Consider the following 22,511-nt stretch of genomic DNA (forward strand, 5'->3'; position numbering starts at 1 on the left):
TGAAAAATAAATGGCCAGCTTGATTTGTGTGCTATTTGTGTGCTACTGAGGAACTTTTAATATGTTAAACTTCATCAATTTTTAGTATCATTTTTTTTTTAAATATAATTTTAAATTTATTGTTAAGTTTTATTTTTTTGTTTTTTTTTTTCTATATTAAATTAAATTAATTTCATGCTCAATTATTTTAATTTATTCAAGGTTATTCAATGTTCACAAAAATGTTAAATTTATAAAATATAATATAAAAGTCACAAGGACATTTTGTTATATTGAATTTTTTTTTGCTTTTCTTCTTGTGTTATTATACCAAAAACTTTTTTTTTATATATAATTGACTTTTAATGAACTTCTATATTAATATGAAAAGATATAAATAAATAAAAAGCAAAAAAAAAAAGAACAACAACAAACAGAAGAGGAGAGAGAAAAAAAATATTTATGGCATAAAAGACGAATTTTTCTCAATATTTTTTATAACTTTTTTATTTAATGATCTGTGATATTATTTTACTGTTATCTAGTAATGAATTAAAACACAAAACTTTTATATTTAAAAAGAATATTTAAAAACCAAAAATAGTTAAACTAAAATTATAAAAACTTTAATTTAAATTGTGAAAAATTGTTGTGTTGTTCTCTTTTATTCTCCGTTTATAATTTATAAATATTTTTATTAAGTATAACAAATTAAAAATAAAAAAAAAATTCTTCTGGAGAATGAAATGTTTATGTAGGGCATAATATTAAATCCCAACAACAAAACAACTAAATAAATTTGAAAAAAATATAAAATTCAACAAGAAAAATAAATTAAGAAAACAAAAACAATTCCTGCATTTATTGAGAATAACAACAAATAAGTGATAAAAAAAAAAAAAAACAATAGCAACACACATTCTTTACGATTATCATAAAACAAGGACAACAATAATAAAAATTTTTTTACTATGTTTCGAGCATATGGTTCAATACCGAGTTGTGGTGGAAGTATAGGTGGTGGTGTAGGCAGTGGCGGTGGTGGTATTGGTAACATTGGTCTTAATTTAAATGATAGAACAACAAATAGTATTTTAAATAGTTCTATAGATGTTATGCCATGGATAACGGCAGCAACTACAACAACATCATCATCATCATCATCACCATCATCAACATTAATAAATCGATCTAATATTATAACAACAGCATTAAAAAATAATTTAAATGGAAATAATATTGATGGAATTTTTTTAGATCAAAAAAAGAAATCTTCAGCAATAATAAATTCAAGGACATTAACTGGAACAATTACAACCACAAATACAACAACAACAGCAACAGCAATAACAGATCATAATAATAAAAATAGTAATAATTTCAAAAATAATACTAATAACAAAACTAATAATAATAGTAGTACTAATATTACTGGTATTAGCAATAATAATAATAATCATAACAGTAGTAATAATGATATATTAAATGCAGCTATTATTAATTCAGCTGATAATGAAACATCATTATTATTGAGTACATTGGCTAAAGAATTTCAATTTCAATTTAATTGTGATAGTAATTATTGTAAGGAGATAAGTGCTATTATCGATAGTGATATATTTAAGGATGATGCTCTTAAAGGTAAGTGTTGGTTTTTTTTTTATGGTTATATCATTATGACGTTATATATACACATATATAAATAAATAAATAAATATGGAGAAAAATCAAAAAATTTTATTCAAATTTAATTGATTTTTTTTTTTTTGAAAATTTAATAATTATAATTCTATTTATCCGGATTATTCACACATTATAATATTATATTAATTTAGTAAAAATAATATTGAAAATTTAAAGGATTAAATATAACTTTAAATTTTATTTCACTTTTTTTTTTTGTTTTATAAAATTACTTCATGTTTATCAGATAATTTGATATGTTGTTATTTGTTCTGATTGTGCTGTTTTTTTTTTTATATATCATTGATATCCTGGAGTCATTACAATAATATACTTCTCCATATTGTATGAAAATGAATAATGAGTAGACATATACATAGTATACAACAAACAATTGGAATGATGCATTAAATTTGAAATATGAAGGATAATGTTGGAAGGATATATACTTCCAAGGAAAAAAAATTTCATTGTTATGAAAATTATTAGAGAGTAATTTATGTTAAATATTACTGTTACAGCCATATACAGTAGAACTGGGATAAGAGGTACCTGTATAAGAGGAAATTCTTTAAATGAAATTATTTTTTCCGGTTCCTAGAGGAATTGCTATGTTTTCTATAACTGCAATCGATTTCTTGAATTTTCGCTTTATTTCAGTACATTTTTACTTCGATAGGGGGAATATTTTTATGATTATCTCTTTCAGTGCAATTTTTATTTTTATTTTGCTTCTATTTAGTAAAAAATTGCTTCTAAATAGTAAAAAAGTATTCGTGTGAGTTTTGTTTTATTCAGCCAACAAAAAAAAAAAACAAGATATGAAAGGAAAACTGGAATAGGTTTCCTCTATAAGTGAAACAAAACTGTTCGGTCCATTGAAATTAATCTTATCCAGATTCAACTGTACACAAATATTCCGTTGATATATTCATTCCAAACTGTAAATAAACGCTTGTAATTCGTCGTTTGGAACAAGTTTTTGGATTAATGCAAGAAAAATAAAATTTTTAGTAATTGATGCTTTAATTTTAATTATTCGATTTTCGGTTTTTAAATTATGGTAAATTACTTAAATCAATAAATTGCTTAGGTTTCCAATACAACTATCCGATTAGAGGTTCTCTGATTCTCAATTCTTTCTATTATGTAGTTTATGAACAGATTACTAATTCTTGTATGCGTTTCAATTTCGCCGTTCCAAACGAAAAATTTTTGTTAATCTTTAATTTAAATTTCGTCAACAAAAATAGATGTATATAGGAGTACATGGTAGGGCGCCAGTTTTCAAAATAAATTTTAAATTTATTCGAACATAAAATTTTTTTCCCATATCTACTTTATTTTTTTTTTTTATAGAGCATAATTTGACATTTATTCATTTTTATCTGACTTCTAATAAAATTTGTAGAAAAGTTTTCTTGTTCATTATGCGAAGAAAAAACAAAAGGAGCAGATTTTCGCTGAAATAATTTAATATTTTTTTTTTTTATAGTTTTCCAAAAATCATAATTAACTACTTTTGAAAAAGGTATTTATTGGAATGAAATTCTCTCAACTTTTTTTTTGGAAAACTTTTTTTTTTTTATTGTTTTCAGTTAAATTTTCTCATTTTCCAGAAGGTTATAAAAGAAAAAGTTTTTCCTCTGCCAAAAACGAAAAACGAAAAAAAAAAACAGTTTTAGCATAAAAATTAATTAATAGTTAAATAGGTATGGAACACATACACATGCAGAGTATAAAATTAAAATGTCATGAATATGAATGATAATCCCGTTTTAGTAAAGTTTAATTAAAAAAAAAAAAGAAGAAGAGAAGAAAAAGAAAAAAAAAAATTGAATAAAAGTTATTTTGTAATTACTTGCATATTCAAAGTTAAAATTGATTAAATTTAAAGATAAAGTTAAATGAATATTATGTGGCATACATTATAATTATTTGTGTGAGTGGGAATGTGTGGGAATGTAGTACCTTGGAATATAACGAGTATATGTAGGTATCTGTATAAAGTGGTTTGAATTTTAATATAAGAAAAGTACTTGGTTGTTTTTCGGAAACCTTTTTTCATTTTATTCATTTTGGTTTTAATTTTTTTTTTTTTTTTTTGAGTAGGTAATGTTATTTATACTTTTTTGTTTAAAAATAATTTTGAGTTTTACCAGCAAAACCATTTAAACTTTTTATGAAAATTTTTGAAAATTTAGTCATTCCGGTCAAAGAGTTTTTGCTTTTTGTTTTTTGTTTTTGTTAACTTTTATTTTTTATATACGTAAGTTACTAACTTTTTTTTTGTATTACTTATATAAAAATTAAAATTTTATTCCATTTACTTTGAGCGATGTTAAAATAAAATGAGTAGTTTGGAGAAATTCGGATATTTTTGTGGTTTGTAAAATAAATTTTAAAATATGTACGTACTTACATTCTAATGTAATTTCATTATCTAGATTTTAGTAAAATTTTTCTTAAGAGGTTATAATTATGATATTACCTTTGATTCGACTTGCATTCTGGAATCTGAATTCGCTCTTAATCTAAAAAAAATAGGTTTTATGAGTTTTGTAGAATAAAACATTGTCGAATTGAATATATTGGTTTGAAACTTAGAAAATTAGTACTAAACCTAATAGTTTTAAAACTAATTACTTTGAATATAGTGGTTTGAGACTTGGAAAAATTAGTTTTAATTCTAAACTAAATTAGTTTTAATTTAGTTCTAGTCATCTTAATTTGTAAAATTTAAATAAGCCTGGATTGCCATGTGTATAAAAGTGATTTAAAATTTATATGCATAGGTTAAATTTCATTTAAATTCTTTTTATGTCATTCATTACAATTCGTAATATTTTCCAAACATTTAGAAAAAATGAAAGGAATAAATTTATTATGCACTTGAAAATTCATATATTTTTCTAGCTTTTCTTTTAATAATATGAACTGGAAAATTTTTACCGACAACATTGCATACAATACGAGAGGTTATGTGATGGTATTAAATTTCACATATCGAGGAAGCGTAACTAAACTACTTTTAGATAGATGTCTTTTGGTGTAATGATTTTTATGAAAATTTATATTTGTATTTATTCTGAGAATTCTTTCTGGAAATGGATCTTTGCTACAGGTCGATTTTATGCTTTTGATTATATATCTAAGAAAATAATCGGCGTATATTCCTGAAATTTTATACATAAAAGAGCTTCGTCTGATAGTATGAGAAGCCACGTAGCTTTTCAACGAAATCAAGTGATAGAAACTTGAATTTTACTAAGAGTCAAATTTACATTTTTACGAACATAAAGAAAAATAATCAGTCGATTTCCTTGAAAATATTTAAATTCAGAGTGTTGAAATAATGAAATTCTATAACTTTTGGGAATGTACCAGGGTTCGGAAATCGAAATAGTGACCAAATTTACATTTTTCAGCACATCTAAGAAAGTAATTAACGTAATTTTATTGATATTTAATATTTGAATTCTATTGTTATATTTTTCTGTAATGTAAACTAAAAGCTTACAATGCGGTCGGTTATGTGCTGACCACATCAAACTTTTTTTAATAAAATGTAAAATATTTGTACCTATGGAAAAAATGCAATAAATCTGAAAAAAAAAATATTTTTTTCCAAATTTTTGTAGAACACTAAATATTTGGAATGACCCAATTTTATAATAAAACGGAAGAATATAGGTGTATAATAACTTTTCCTGCGTAACTAATAATTAATTGGCTTTAAATATTAATAATAAAATATTTTAATTTTATGTCAATATTTTTTTTTTTTAATTTATGAACTCATAATGGCGCTATGCTGTTTTAGGAAAATGAACAAAATTCTAAATTATATTACTGAAATTGAGTAATTTTTTTGATAATTAATTTGAAAAGAAAAAATAATTAAAAGTTTATAAACCTCTTTAAAACTTTCCCATGTTTTTTTATTGTTTTCCGAGTTAATTATTGTTATTCATCATTATTATTGCTCTCTGAACTCGTTTTTCTTTTCATTAATTTCTATTGAATGATTTTCATCATACACAATTAGTTAATTCCGGTTTTTTTTCCATTAATAACTATTATAATTTTTTTTTATTTAATTTAATTTTTGAATAAAAAATTTTTTATCAGATAAATTTAAATACTTATGGGTAATTATTAATTTTTAAATTAAGTAACATGATATTGTTATAAATTTAAATTAAAGGTTAAAAAGGACGTCTGTGTCATTATTGTAAATTATTTGATTATTTATACAGATATATTGAGGATTTTTTTATATTTGTATCTACTAATTATACACGGACGAACGTGTGTTCGAAGGGTGTTATAAATTTGCTTTACTGTTTATAATACTCAGAAATAATGGTCTGACAAATAGAAATATATAGTGGTGTGCATTTTTGATTAGCTTCAAATTCTGAGTTGATTTCACCATGCCTGATTGAGGCAGTGGTTCGCGTAGGTGTCCTACAATTTTAAAATTTTTTTGGTTATATATCAGAAATTATTGAAGCTATTGGTATCAAAATTTGGCACAAGCAAATATTACATTTTAGCTGTTATGTGGTTCCTTATAGTAGCAGCCATACAACTTCCGTAGTTGTTCGATTATCTCATCTCATACAAATTACAGTTCTGAAAATTTAAATAATAATGGTTCATTATTTTCAGTATATGTCTTTCAGATGCGGTGACTTTATATGTTAACTTCCGTATAAAATAGCACTGTACGTATAAAAGCAGAAGGTCAGGTGAAACAGTATGGACTATTTGTATTATAAAGTTGACACGATTAACCCTATCTATTCTCATTTTTAAATATAAACTAAATATTGTTTTTAGTTTATTTTGCAATTCAAAATTTAAAGCATACGAGTAGAATCTGTTTTATAAACACAAAACTATTTTATGATTCAATCTATTTAATATTGTCAAATAATTTAATTTTAATTTTAAACACAGAAAATTAATTTAAATTTTAATATAAAATTTGTGATAAAAATCTCTGAATCCGTGATTTAACACAAATTTGAGTTCAAAATCTTTGAGTTTTAAATCAAACGATGTAAAGAAATTAAGAGTAAATTTACTTCAATTGGAACTATTTTAACATTGCCGAATTAAAACGATAAAATATTTGCCTAAATTCGAAAATTCTGTAATATTTTTTTTTTTTGGAAAAAATACAGCGGCGACTTTGAATATTTGGTCGAAAGAGACTCATAGTAAATTTTCTTAATCACTTGAAAAAATTAAATAAATTTTTAAATAAAATGCTAACTCTAATGAAAATGCTGAAGTCCAAAAACATATGATTTTAATTAAAGAACTTCATAATTTACCAGATTTTGATCTTCTGAACATTGTAGGAACATACTAAATTTTAGAAGCTGAGTACTAGAAATTATTAAATTTGACTTAACCAACTCTTGCAAAGAATAATAATGTCGTCTTTTAAATTTATTCTATATGAGTAATTCTACCTTTACATTACATTTAAACTTGATGTTCGAATCTATGAGTTGTAAAATAAAGATTATCCTGGATATATTTCAAATTATTGAAATCAAATGAAAATCATTTAAAATTTCAAATTTATTTTATTAATAGTGTAAAATTCTTAATTAATGTTAATATACAATTACTGTTATTTTTTCACGCCTTACTTTGGTTTCTTTCTGAAAAATTTAAAAGTCTAGAAAAATAAAACCAAAAACAAAAAAAAAGAAAAATTATCACATCAAATTATTTTCTCTCTTTAGAGAATTAAGAGAAACTTTATACGAGTACTTGTTTTTTTTTTCTTGTTTTCATTTTTTGTTCTTATGGAAAATCCTTTATTCTTGTATACTCTTTTTATTTATAATTTTTGTTTTTATTTTTTAATTTTATTTAAAAGTAAGGTTATAATTTTTTTTTATTTTTGTTATTATTTTTGTTTTTGCCTTGCTGGGTGTTGGTACATAAATCTGAATTTATAATGAGCTTGTTAGTGTTTTACTTATTTTAACATTTTTTTTTTATGGCTTGTGGGTGAAAAAAGAAAATAAAATTTTTGCACATTGCTCTACATATATTGTATACAATAATGTGTATATACATATTTTAATGTATGTATGTATGTATATAAAATGTGTTAAACGATTTTAACTTGAATTTCTTAAAAACCTATACAATTTTGCACTTGTTGTTTCGTTTTCATTTTATTTTGTTTTCTTTCATTATTTTTTGGGGGTAAAATTTTATTTTAGATTTATTTAATTAATGGAAAAAACTGATTTTTCTTGTTTTCTTGTTGCTTATTTTTCTTTTTGGGAAATGAGATGAAATTTAAAGGATTTATATCTAAAATTATATTATATGTATAATGGTTCAGAATTTAAGTAGTCTGTATGTTGGCAAATAATTTTTGAAAATTTAAAATTGTATAATAAAATTTTTTAAGAAAAAAATTAAAAGTAATTGGGAATGATAAAAATATCTGTCAAATATTAAATATTATAGGTAGAAATGAGTTATATGAGAAATTGCAATAAGAAATTTCCTTGAATCACGCTCGTATTTAATATCTAAATATAAAACAAATGAAAATGTATGGGAAAATATTATATTGAATTAGAAAATTAAATAATAGCAAAATAATATTTAAATTTTTTATGTTAATTCACACAATTGAGTGTTAAGACAAAAAAAAATATTGATTATGAGACAAGTCGCTCGTTCAGAATTTAATAGTTTAATACATGTTTAGTAATTCAATTGAACAATTAGTTATTCGCTATACAAGCAATTTGGGCAATTCGGTCTAATCACTTAAATAAAATTCATTAATTTGTTTTTTAAATTTGTAAACATTACTCTAATTTTTTATATGAGTAGGTAATTCATTATGGTTTTTGTATGTTTGATTGCATAATACGTCGAACCCATTGAATCTTACTTTAAAAGAATTAATTCTGATATTTGTTGCACCCCTAGTAAGGTAGTCAAGCACATAATTATTACGCACAATATTAGTTTTGCTGTTGATATTATTGGTTATGATTAAATGCACTTGATTTGCAGATTTACCTATTACGAGAAGTTTCAATTCTTGTAGTTTAAGTTCTTATCTTATATGCATACAAATTTTTGTTACGCTTTATTTTAATAAAGAAAATGGTTTTTTTTCTTTATTTGAATAAAGAAAATGATTTTTTGAAGTAGGTAATTATTGTTATTAAATTCATGTTTTTACACAAATTATTTCTAGTCTTTGAGGGCTCAATTAAAATTTATCAGCTGCTTATAAGTTTTTGAAGCGTTGAAATAAATTTGAATTGGCACATATTGGTTCTGTAAAAATTTATGAATTTTAATTTCTATAAATAATAACTTTCAGCCATTAAAATTATCAAATTTAAAAATTTCAACAATATTGTATTAAATTTTAAAAAAAATTATATTTAATATATTTGAAAAACAAGTTATTTTTCTAAATCCTGCAGTATAGAAAGGATAAAAATGTTTCTTAAGGTTTTTTAGTTTTTTTTTTTGCTTTTTTCTTTTTTTGAGCAAAGCCGAAAGATATAATCATTTGATTTTTTTTAATAATACCTGCAAAAATTCCATTTATTCTTCATATCTACTTACTTTTTAAATTTTATTAATTTTTTTATCCTTTTTATATTACAAAAGTAAATTCGTACAGAAAAAAGAAAACGAGAAAGTGAAAAGGAATGAAAAGGAAATCGTCTTTGATGTTTTACCGTTATTATTATTACATTTAATTCAATCTTGTGTATTTTATTTTTTTTTTATTTGTGTAACCTTAATATAAAATTTAATGTAACTACTTTCCTTACTTAGAGTTACTTACAAGAAGAAAAATAAATTTTTCATAAACAGAGAGGAAGAGACTGAGAAAAAGAGTATGTGAGATAGGGAGAGAGAAGTAGGCAGCGAAAGAAACTTTATTTGTACGTTTGCTGAATTCATGATTATGAAAAATTTCCCATCTGCTGTACTTGAAAATTTAAAAATTGATTATTAAAAAAGCAAAACCAAAAATAAATATTTTTTTTTTGTAAATAAGAGGAAGTGGTAAAAAAAAAAAACAAATTTTCATTAAAAATTTTTTTCTTTTTCTTTAAAACCATTTTTAACTGTTTATTGTTAAATTTAACACATCCTTATTAAAAATGATTGATGAATATTAAAACGGAAATGATTGTGTTTTTAAATTTTTGCCCTTTTAATTTTATTTTAAATTTAAGAACAAATTTTACAATCCGTAACACGTACTCGTATAATTTAAAATCGCACAAATCATACACCCCTCCCCCTCCCCACAACTCATATAACTCTATATATAGCAAAATTGTTAATATTCTTTACAGATTATGTAATTGAAGGAAGACGGCTTTAGAAATTGATATTTTTTGTAAATTTTGTTCATTTTTCACAATTTCAATGTAAAAATTAGAAAAATAAAAAAAAAACAGAAAATAAAAGATAAATTAAATTCTTATGTAAATTTTTTTTTAAGTGAAAATTCAAAATTAATTTTATTTAGAATTTTTTTTTTTTCTTAAAATTTTTTTATAGAGCAAAATATTTTATGAGTTATTATAAAAGATTTGCATTTAAATTCGAAAATTTGGTTATGTTCTTATTGTGCACGCAGGTATTCTCTCTAAAAATTTGTGAGAAAATTTTAATATTAAAATTAAATAAAAAAAAAAATTTTTGAATTCAATTTATTTATTGAATAAAATGTTTTTTAAATAGTGAGTGAGAGAAATTTTGCAATCAGTGACCTAGAAGTTGAAAATAAGTTTGAATAAATCATAGAGGCTTAATAATTTTTGCAGTAATATCGTGTACGGAAACGGAATACTACGGATGTACGGATATATACGAAATTTTTAATTAATATTTGAGTTTGACATTTGAAAGAGGAATTTTTATTTTAAATTTTAAAGTTAAAACAATCTTGTTTAAACTGGACACTTCTAACTGTACAGTATAATATAAAAGTGTTCAGTGAGATATTAATGAGGATTAAGTGTTGAGTGAGATCTACGTTGCAGTTAATGAAGATTTGTAATTTGTAACAAGGTCTAATATCAATTCAAATAAATTTATATTGAAAATTTTCTATACAGAAAATGGTACATGTAAATCACACACATACACACATTTTGGGCTTTTATATTGGTATCTGAAAAAGAATGTAATTGTTGCGTGAAATTTTCAACACAAATTTTACTTTTTTTTTCTCTAGAAATTTTTCTTAAAATGTACAAAAAATTTCGTGAAAATTTCATAAGGTTAAAATCGTGTTAAAGTCACAATAATTTTTTGTATTATTTTCTCTTGTGTTGCTGTGGCAAAAATCGGTATGTTTTATAAAAATCTCAAAGTCGAATTCAATAATGGTTTTTATGTTGATCTAGGTTATATAAGAATTATGGGTATATCATTGAAAATTTATAAATTTTTTGTTATAAATTATTTAATTTTTATATTGAATTTCTTTGGTATTAAAATTTAAATTATAAATAATTACTTTTTATTTTTACTTTAACAATAATTGACGCCTTAATATTTCTTTTTTCTAGTTATGATTATTCTGACTATGGTATTTGAAAAGAATAAAATAAACTTTAATTGCTTGTTGTTAACATGCTCTTTATTTATCCGTGCAAGGGTTTCATTTTACGCTTGCTTCATTTAATCAACCTCTTTCGTTAATTTTTGAAGATTACAATTATTATGATCTTAGGAAATTATAGTTTTAATTAGAGTTTTATATTCTTAAATAAAACAGCGGGCAGTTGTGATTTGATTTCATACCGAGTATTGTTAATGCTAATATCTTTACAATTAGTCACTGTTTGTTAATTGACGTGGCGGATGCAGCATGTCTACCGCAATCCCAATTAGCGCAAATGTCCTGTTTTGCTACAACTACCCTCCAATCATCTACAATCATTAACATACGATTGCAGACGGCCTATCTTAGCCAATCGATCCTCTTGAGGAATCTATTTAAATCCTCGATGTTAAAATTCAATATGTCGTCCAGCCCCGTCACACAAACTCTGCCCCATGTGACGAGTTTGGCCCCGCCTAGAGATAGTGAAAAATTATCTCCTTCTTAGTCATTCCGAAAGTTCACAGTAATCAATATATGATTGTAGTGCAGTAGTGCAGGTAACAATAATATTTATTGTTACCTGCACTACCACGGTAGACCTTTTATTTTAATGGGGGTGTAAACCCGTTGTAGAGTGACCTCAGTGAATTTTCAAAGCATTTTAAGAACATTTTTCACCTCTTCTTATACTTTATTATTATGTGAACAATAATTTAATTGTGTCTCTCCTGGATTCCTATAGTTAGAAAGGTGACTGTTGTCAATTTCTAAGGAAATTATATTATTAGCATTTTGTTTTTTTTATTCTTTTTTTGTTTAAATGATTAATGGAGGTTTTGGATTTTTTGTTCTTGTTTTTAATTTTCTTAAGAAAAAGACTTGTAGAACCAACCAAAAGGTGTTTTTCTTTGTAAAATAATAAATGAAAGAAAAAAGTAAAAAATAAAAATTAAAACTCAAAATACACAAAAAGAGGAAGCCTTTTGTGCTAATTTTTTTTTCTTAAAAAACTTTTCCTGTTTCGTTTTTTTTTTTTTTGAATTTTTTTTTGCTTTTCTCTTGTTAATTTCTTTTCTTATATTAAAGTAAATTATATTCTTGACTTATGTTCGTACACAAATTTTCCTATGAACCCATAAAAAATTGAAGCAAAAAATGGTTACCATAAAAAAAGAAAAAAAAACAACAAACAAACACAAAAAGACAATAAAAAAAAATTAAAAAAAAAAAATCTTGAAAATTAAGGAATCCATTTATCATTCTCATTCGACCATCCCTTCAAAAAAAAAAAGAAAAAACGAGGAATTCAAGCTTAATGTTGTTTAGGTGAAGGTTACTAAAATTGTCCTTGCAATTCTCTTCCTTTCATTTCTTATGTTCTTGATCTTGTTCTTTGGTTTTCGTTTAACTTTTTAACAGCTTTCCTATACATTTACGTTGTACATTTAAAATATTTTTTTTTTAAATAGGCAAAAATTATCATTCCTTTATAAATTGTTTATTTATTTTAAATTAAATATTTATATACATATATATATATAAATATATAAACCCGAGTGTTTATGGTGAAAAGAAAATGTTGCACATATATTTATATGTATATATATATGAATACATACACATATAATAATATTTATTTATGATTTCATTTAATCAGGATCTAAACGCAAAGTATCAAATACACACTAGAGAGTCCTTTTTTTTATTAGAAAATTCTATCATGTTATTTTATTTAATATAATATATGCATACATTATAGCGCATACGTATGCATACATATTCTACTATAATATAATATATAGTGTTTATAACATTATAGACCTATCTATACTTTGATATTCTGGAGGATAAATTAGAGATGGGAATACATTTTTATGATTTTTCTAACGTTTATATTATATTATTACGGTTTATATTCATATTTGCAATATGAATAAAATGTGTATATATATTTAAATAAATTATAGAGTGTTACATTTCAGGGAAGAATATACAGTGCTAAGGAAAATAATTTTCGAAAGAATTATATCTGGAACCAAAATATGGCTTGCATAAAATAAAAGAACAAAGAGAACAATTTTTGATTTTATGAAAGTATAATTTATTGTTCAAAAAGCTCGTCGCCTTCTTAATAAGACCAACGACGCAAGAATCATCTAGTTCATGGTTATCTACGATATCATGCACAAGCTACATACTTCTCCCAGGACAGGAGCGAAGTAGGATAACAAAACAAATATTTATATTACATGTTCTGATTTTCAATATTGAGCTGTTCAATGACAGCTGTTCAACTTGTTCGGCGACATAGACTCAATCCTAAATATTGTAAATATTACCGATATATATTTATTTGAACAGTATTTGAAGCATGCTGCAACAGTATGGAAAGACCTCCTTTCGGGCCGAAGAGAACTTTCATATAGTTCAGAGTAAAATGATTGTGATTAATACAAGAAACAACAGCTGATGTGTAGATAACATTGAAAAATTATAGTGTCTGATATATAACAGCTTGTGACCGAAAAGAATTTTAAACTTTTTTTACCCAGAATCATTTGGAATGCATCCTTAAATTTTCACATTAAAAAATCATATATAAAAGATTTTTTCAATTCTTATTCGCCGGAACCTTCAAATATCAGTTTTAGCGATCAATGAATTTAATCGGGCAAAATTAATTGAATTGAGAGTTTTATTACCATATATAGGTATATACATAATTGAAGATATAAGAAAATGGAAACACCCTGTTTAAATAATATAAATAAGAAAAAAAATTCATAATATTAGAACAGAATTTTTATAAAATATTAATATTTTATTTGTACACATATTATTATTCGTATATGCGTATGTATATTATATTTGCATTCTACACATATTATGTATAGACATACAATACTATAGTTATACATTATATTCGTATATATCATAGAAAAAGCTTAAATTTTAATATCTTGATTTAGTTTTTGCGTATATATGACAAATTAGAAAGAAAGAATTTTCTTTTCTCTTTTTTTTTTTTTTCCCCCCAAAGTTTTCTTTTCCGTCTTTTCTTCTCTATATATTTATTTTATTGTAATATTTTTCTTTGGTTCAATGTTAGAAATTATACAAATGGGAATTAGAGAAGGTTGAATATGGGCTTTCTTCAATAAATATATACTTATATGTGTGTATATATATTAGGGTATGTACGCCTAAAAGTATGTACAAATATTTATTTATTTTTCTTCCGTTGTCTTTTTTTTTTTCCTTTTTCCTCTCAGCTTTTAATATCCTGATATTTTAGAATAAGAAGAATTAAATTTTCAGTATATAAGAAGGTATTAAGGAATTTAGTACAAATAAAAAATGAATGAAAATAAAAAAAAAACAAGAAACAAAATAAAAACTAAAGTTTATTTTCTACATACGTTATATAGGAAGATGTTGATGTAGACTGTTCTACGTTATGGAGAGGAAAGTTAAGGAAGAAGAGAAGAAAAGAGAGTAAAGGAAAATGTTCTTTATGGTTTTTGTTTGTTTTTTTTTTCATGTTTTTTACGGAAAATTTTATTTTTCTTTTTAACTTATAAATTAGAAAGGAAAATGTTATTATAAGATTGGAAAGATCATAGGAAATGGAATACTCCTTAACATAAAAAAAAGGCAAAGTGAACAGTTGACATTTTGTCTTCATTTTTATTATATTTTTCGTAAAATATAAAATCTTAGCTAAATATAATTTTTTTTTTAAATTTTATTCATATGTGACAATATGTGTTATACAAATTTACACATACATATTTAATATATAATTATACATTCTTATACAAATAATTTAACTAATATTTTAAGAAAATAAAATTTTTGAAAGAATTAAAAGAATTATTTTAAGAGAATTAAAAAGAGAGTAGGGATATTTTTTTGGAAAACCATTTTAAACTCTATATATTATGTATACATACATATGTATATATATATGATGCTGTGTATATAAAGTTTAAAAATAAATTTTTCTGATTTTAAAAAAGATACTAGTAAGTTGCCTTATTCTGTCATTATTACTAATAATCATGATGCCTGACGTGTATAAGCTCCTGAATTGTGTCATGATAAATAAATTTTGTAAATGAAAAATGTTCAAAATTATTATAGATTTAGTTTAATTTTCAATCTAATTAATATTGTACACTTTTATTTCTTATTTTTATAACAGAAAATCAGGAAATAAAGAATCCAATTCTGTATGTTATTTCCTACTCTCCAGATGGGAAAAATACTGCTACTCGTGAGCAATATTCTCATAAAGCTAGTTTTTAAAAAAATTAGAAAAAATAATTTTTAAAATGTGGTCACTATGTTTTGGAAAATTATTACAATTAAAATTTGTTATATATATGGAGAAAATGGGAAATTAAAAGAAAGTAAATCTTATTAAGAAAGTTCAAAGAAAAATTTTAGTGTCTGCTGTGTATGCCAGAAATACAATTAAAAATATAAATTTGGAATAAGTTAATAAGCTTGCAAAATTCTTTATGATATGTACACACTACTTGTGATATAAAATGTAAATATAATATTGCAGAAACTAATTTAAATCATTGAAATAAAATATCCTTTGTTCTTCTCAGTATAGTCTCTGATTGAAGTGACATAGTGTTATAAAATTTTTTACATAATATTTTTTTTTTTTTTGCACTATTAGTTTTTATTCAAATGATGTATTGGCAGACAATTTTTTTAAATAATAATTTATATTAAATTATAATTTAAATTGTAATTAGTAGTTTTAACAAGTACTATAACAAGTCAATCAATAAAGGATTAAAATTTAATGTTCAGATTTTTTTTGTTGTATTGAAATTAATTGCATTTACTTAAGTGAATATAAATAATTTTCTATATGTAATAAATCATTATAATAAGAGTTAATAATCATCGTAATTTAATAATTTGAGTTTAAATTATAATTTGAATGTGTCGAAATTGCAATAAATCTCATAAATTTCAAATTTCAATTGCAATTATGTTTTATAAGTTTTGAAATAATTTTTGTAATACAAAAATATTGAATAAATCATAGTAACAATTGAAATATAGAAAATATTTTCAATAAATAATATATAATTCATAAATAAATTATTTTAACACGACTTCTGATTCCTAAACTAATAGTAGAATAAAATAGACCTCCTTCTGAATACTTTTTACGAAACGCCTTTGTGTGGAAGAGAATACGGCAAACTATAAGCAGCATAACTATTTTTCCCTTACTAAATTTAATGTAAAAATTTACTTTTCAATAAGTAAGGTTAGATCTATTAAAATTCCAATTTAAATCCTTCAATATAATTAAAACCGGAGCTTAAACTTTTTCGAAATAAAATATTTTATATGACATTTGAAATAATAATAAAATTGTATGTCATAAATTAAAATTAAAAAATAAAAATATAAAATTAATTACAAAATTAATCTGTTTCACATTTTCAAATTGCAATTTATATGAAATTTTTGTATTTTTCAACCCGCATATGTGTACGTAGATTTTGTGAAACTTCAAGGACGCCAATAATATTATTATCCACCAATAAATGAATCCATTTAAAAAAAAAATATTTTCCTCTTTACATTATCAAATTTTTTTATAACTGGGCTATTATTTTTAAAACCTTTATAATAAACATTAATTATTTTATTAACTGTACCGAAAAATGTGCTTTCCTATACGCACATAGTACATAAGCACTAAGTGTTTTATTTTATCGGAGTTTTAATGTTATATGAACAAAAAAAAATAGTACAATTAAAATGAGTGCATTAAATTTTTTTAATTTGAAAATTTTGCAGATTTTCAGGAGAAAATTTTCATTTAATTTTGAAAATTATATTGTGAATGAAAATTCTTCTGTAAATGAAATTCTATTAATCTTGTTGAATATAAAATTTTCACAAGACATATTGTAGTTTCTAAAGGTTCCATTTCTTAAACTGCTTTACATAGACGAAAATATTTATATACTTTTTTAAGACTATTGTCAGAATTCAAAATAATATTGAAATTGCTTTGAAAATAAAATTAATAACTTTCAGTTTTCCCTTAAATAAAAATTTTATTATTATAGCATAATAGGAGTTTAAAATGAACTTGGACCTTATATTTTGAATTAAAACTTCACCACTCACTAGTTTAGATTTTAACACAACTGAGCCTCTTCTAATTTGATGTTCAGTCTTCAAGGACTTAAGCGGACATTCATAATTTTATTTTCTTACGTTAAAATTTTATATTTCAATTACATGAGTCTTATTTTAAGCGCATATTTGAGAAAAATACTTAAAATACGAAAATAATTTTTATTGTTTCTTACAGTTTTACAGTTTAACTATTTTATTTTTACAACAATGAATTCAGTTTTAAACCTACATTCTACATATCTACATTGTAGTGGTAAAACTTTTGAATATGGGTCAAAATATATACTATTGTTTACTATTGTGGAAGGAATACTATTGTTTTTTATTTATATAATTATAACTTCTATTTTAACAACAATCTTAATAATTAAGAGAAAAGAAAATTTTCTTTTTTAAAGAAAATATACGCAGGCATGCCATTATAGGTCGAATATTCTTAAACTATAATTTTCTATATATTTTATTCATATGTATAAGTATAACAGTTGTATATATTTAATACATGATTGTATTTAATACATGTTATAAAACAATTGAAAAAATTTCTTTCAGAATCTTTTGAATTCTTTACAAATACAAGTTTGTTTATCGGGCACTAAAAAGAACCGGAATTTTGAAAGTTTTTCTTTCAAAAATAGAAAAAAAACCCAGAGAAAAAAATTAAATATTCTATAGAGAACATAATATGCTCATGTATATAAGTTGGTAATGAATGTATAAATCGCACATTTGAAAGAATAACGACACAACCCAAAAATATAATTTCAATTTCCGGAATTTAAAGCATTTCTAGCCCGGTCTAAATTACTATCAAATATTCTACAAGTATATGAAGAAATTTTCTGTATTATTTTGTTACAGAAAAGCTTTAGATATTAAAATATAATAGAAATAAAAGCAAATTTGCGACTCTGCATTTTGACTTATGCCATTGTTCTCGTAAATGTGCGAAATATGAAAATGTATGTGAAAATTTGTGTATACGTGTATTGTTATATATGTGAAATCTTAAAACTTTCATAAGAAAATCTGTATTTAATGACCATTTGTTTTTGCCTTGTTTTTTTAATATAAAAGAAAATATCTTAAAAATATTAAAAATAAATAATGAAGAAATGATTATAAAATATGAAAAATTACAACAACTATACATAGACACACATACATACACATAAATCAGAAAATGTATAAAAGTTAAGTTATGAATTCCAATTATTCAAGTATAAAAGGAAGGTGTTTTCCATAATTATTTTATGAGTTAAGAAAGAAAAAAAAATAGCAAAGAGGTTGAGAAAGTTTTAGTATTCTTCCTTTTTTGTCTTGAGAAAATTTATCTTTATTCTACTTGTTATTTTTTTCTCATAAGTATTGTTATTTTCAGAAAAACATTAAAACTTAATTTAAATATAAGGAATGAAAAAAAAAAAAGAAATGAAACTTTAATGTTTTATTTTTTGATTTGTTTTCTCTTCTAAAACAAAAATGGCAATGAAAAGGATAATTTTTTTTCTTAAAAACAAATTTATTCTATTTTTTTTCTTATATCCTTTTTATTTATTTTTATGTTTCTAAGAAGGTCTATATACTTTAATAATATTATATGATTTATGGCATTGTTATTCTACATAAAATAATAGGGCTATATATAAATAATCTAAGAGTCTCATACACAGAATGGTTCAAGATAAAATTCCAAATTTTCTGTTCAAATTACGAATTACAAATTATTTAGTATATGTAAAATTATGTAAGAATACTTTGATTTTAATTGAAATTAATTGTATGTAATTTGCTTTAGTATGAATGTAATGAATTTGGCGTTACGGCTCCCTGTTAGTGTTAATGAAATCAGTTGAATTTTATTCCAAAAATTTTTTTTCTAAAATTTTGCAGACTAATACTTTAATTAAAATTCAATTTTAATGATAATTTGTGAAAAAAAAAAAAATTGGTAAGTATAACAGATTTGAAATGTTATACAAAATGTATAACACATAAAAAATGTAATTTATAAATGTGAAGCACATTTGAAATATAAAATATTTCTAAATAAAATATTTCTACTATAGAAAATTTTCTAAGTCTTACATAAAATATAATGGGATGGTTTCATAACGTTGTAATATTAGTCTGGAATTGACAATAAGTAAGCGTTTACACATCAAACAAAGTTTGACCATTTTATTTGATTGTACCGAAATTTGATGGAAATTTAATGTGCAAACGTCCAGTCAAAATTATGAAAAATCGAACGAGAAAAATACAGTCTTGTCAAATTCTTTACATATTTTTGTAATAGAAATAAAAAGAGATCAACTGTTTATTGGGATCAGTTTAGTATTTTAAAATTAATTTTTTATAGATAGTTGAATTATTTTTTTAAAGTTTTTGTAAATTTATATTGAAAATATTTAAAATAAATGTAAACCACGAAATATATCTCGAAAAACAAATTTAATTTGACAGCATATTTGAACAAAATAAAGTTTGATGTGTAAAGAGAAATTCTTATCCAATTTTGTGGTTGTAAAATGCTATCCTAATATCTGAACTGGATCAGATTTAAAAATGGTATTTGTCTTCAATATGGAAGTCAAGAGTAAATCAAAATCTAAAACCGAAAGTTAAAAAACTGAAATTGGCAAATTAATTTGTTATGAGCAATTATGCTATGAGAGAATTTTTATTTTTTGAAAACGCGTAATTCCAGTACTTACAAGTAAACATTATCCTTTCAATGTTCTAATAATTTGCTTTTTAGAAAAACACCCAATATTTTGTATTTTTTTTTTTTCAAAATAAATTATAGGAAAGTGTAATAATTTCAATTTTATTTTATTATCTTATTATATGAGATGGGGATATTGCTGGTTTCCGTATAATAAAAGTAAAAATGATTTCTTGTTCAGTATTAAATATGTACAAGAGTGTTAAACGAAAAAAAAAAATTGAGCAACTAAATCTTTTATTTTATTAACACCAGAAAATACGTAATCAAATACATATGTATAATACACGCTTGTGTGTGTGTATATCTTCACACACATAGATAAATTTAGTATTTTTTTTTTCCTTTTTCTAAAATATTTACCATTTTATCTTAATTTATGTCACTTTCTTTTTTAAATTATTGTTAACATAACAGTAACAATTGGTATTAAAAAAGTAAAGACGGTAAAATATATTTTACCATTATGTTTGGAAATTTTCCATTTTTTTTTTTTGTTAATTATTTGGAAATTTATTTATTGCCTTATTTTTTTGTACTACAGAAAGAAATAAGTTTAGGGAAATTAGGTTTTTCTTGGAAATAATGTAAGGGATACGTACTCGATTAGGGAATAAATTTTTAATATCTTTTAATATAACGGATTATGATCTTAGAAATTGAAAGTATGCAAATCTTAAGTATGCTATGTATATGAACTTTATAGCATACATTTAAAGTTTAAGGAGCAAAAACATAAATGATGGTAATGTGTTGTCCTTACTGCCATAAGGTATTCTATACTTAAAGAAAATTTATAACATTTTTTATGATTTCTAATACAAGGTTTGCTCTCTGTCATTTATTTGTTCCTCTTAATGACTTGTAAGCGATTTGAGAGAAACTGCTTTAAGTTGCTTTTTCGTAAGAATAAATTTTCATTAGAAGTTTTAATTGGGAAGGATATGTAAATTACAAAATTTTACAAAAGTTTCGTATACAAAAAATTATATTTGGTTAGCGTTTGTTTCGGAAATTACTTACGTTTTCGCTCATTTATTTTTACATAATATTTTCTTTGAAATATTTAATTTATTGTATGACATCTTTGTTGAGATCATTAGATAAATCAGTTTGTGCTTTTTGTTTTCAATAATTTTCAATTTAAAAGATCACCTTACAGAATTCTTTTACAAATGTTCAAAGAATCTTATCAGTCATTGAAGTTGTTTTTCTTTGAAAACTCCAAAAATTTACAACTTCTTCCGAATAGTGCTACAGTTATAAATTGAAAGGAAATTGCATTCCTTTGATGCAGAAATGATTCTTTTAGTGTAGAGCAGCTTAAGCTATACAAGACCACTTAATCCGGAATGCAACTTTATTTCTTGGTCAGATCATTTGATGGCTTCAATTTGCAATAATGCTGTTATGCTACATTTACATACATATTGTTTGTATCTTGACTTAATGTGAACGAAAATAGTGTCCTATTTTCTTATTCTAAGTAAAAATAACATTGTACGGAAAAATTATTTTATTTTTGTTTAAAATAAAAAAAAACTCCTAAATGAAATCTCTAATATATTTGTTATTTCCGGCAAATTGATCCTCATTTCTTAATAATTAATTAAAAAAACAAAAAAAAAACGGAAAATAAAAAAAAAAAATTACATTTTCAAGTTTCATTTTTATGATGACATGCTATTAAATTAATTAAAATTTCACTTTAAATTAAGGATGACGGATTTTGTATAAAAGTAAGGGAAAAAACAAAAATAAAACAAAAAAGTTTTCCTTTCCGTTGACAATTTTTTTTTTTAAGAACATTCTAAGCTAAGAAGAACTAGATAAGTCACACCTTTAACTTTATATTTTGATTTTTTCCTCTGTCTTTCTTTAAGATCCTTAAAACGACCTGGATTTCATAATTTTATAAATTAAAAAAAAAAAATGAATACGGAAAGAAATATCAACTTGCTTGTTTATAACATAAAAAATTCTACATAAAACTTATATAAAATCTTTTTTGAGTAATTTTGAGTAAAAAAACAAAATTATTTTGTCAAAAAAATAATTTATAACTACAGATTGTTCCCCATGGCTGGTTTTTAAAATTTGTAAAATATTCGAGGAAAATCAATGTTATGTTATTGAAATCTGGTATATTTTTAATGACTTTCTACATAAGATTCTAATTCAATGGCTTCAAATAATACTTACAAATTAAAATTGTAAAATTCCATAAAAAATATTTACATGTAGAATGCGAAACGACGTCATATGGCTTGAATTTTCAAAAATTTATCAGTT

General features: G+C 23.1%; 1 protein-coding gene across 1 annotated transcript in view; it reads left to right on the plus strand.

The window, feature by feature from the left end:
- Positions 1-268: 268 nt before the first annotated feature.
- LOC129612076 (translational regulator orb2) overlaps positions 269-22,511 on the plus strand; it is an 85,152-nt gene continuing 62,909 nt past the window's right edge. Inside the window, exon 1 of the mRNA XM_055525554.1 lies at positions 269-1,620. Coding sequence (XP_055381529.1) covers positions 951-1,620 — 670 coding nt within the window. The 5' untranslated portion in view covers positions 269-950. The remainder of the gene's footprint in view (positions 1,621-22,511) is intronic.

The sequence above is a fragment of the Condylostylus longicornis genome, unplaced genomic scaffold (assembly GCF_029603195.1).
Source record: "Condylostylus longicornis isolate FDR11 unplaced genomic scaffold, ASM2960319v2 ptg000055l, whole genome shotgun sequence".
In the NCBI taxonomy this organism is placed as follows: domain Eukaryota; kingdom Metazoa; phylum Arthropoda; class Insecta; order Diptera; family Dolichopodidae; genus Condylostylus; species Condylostylus longicornis.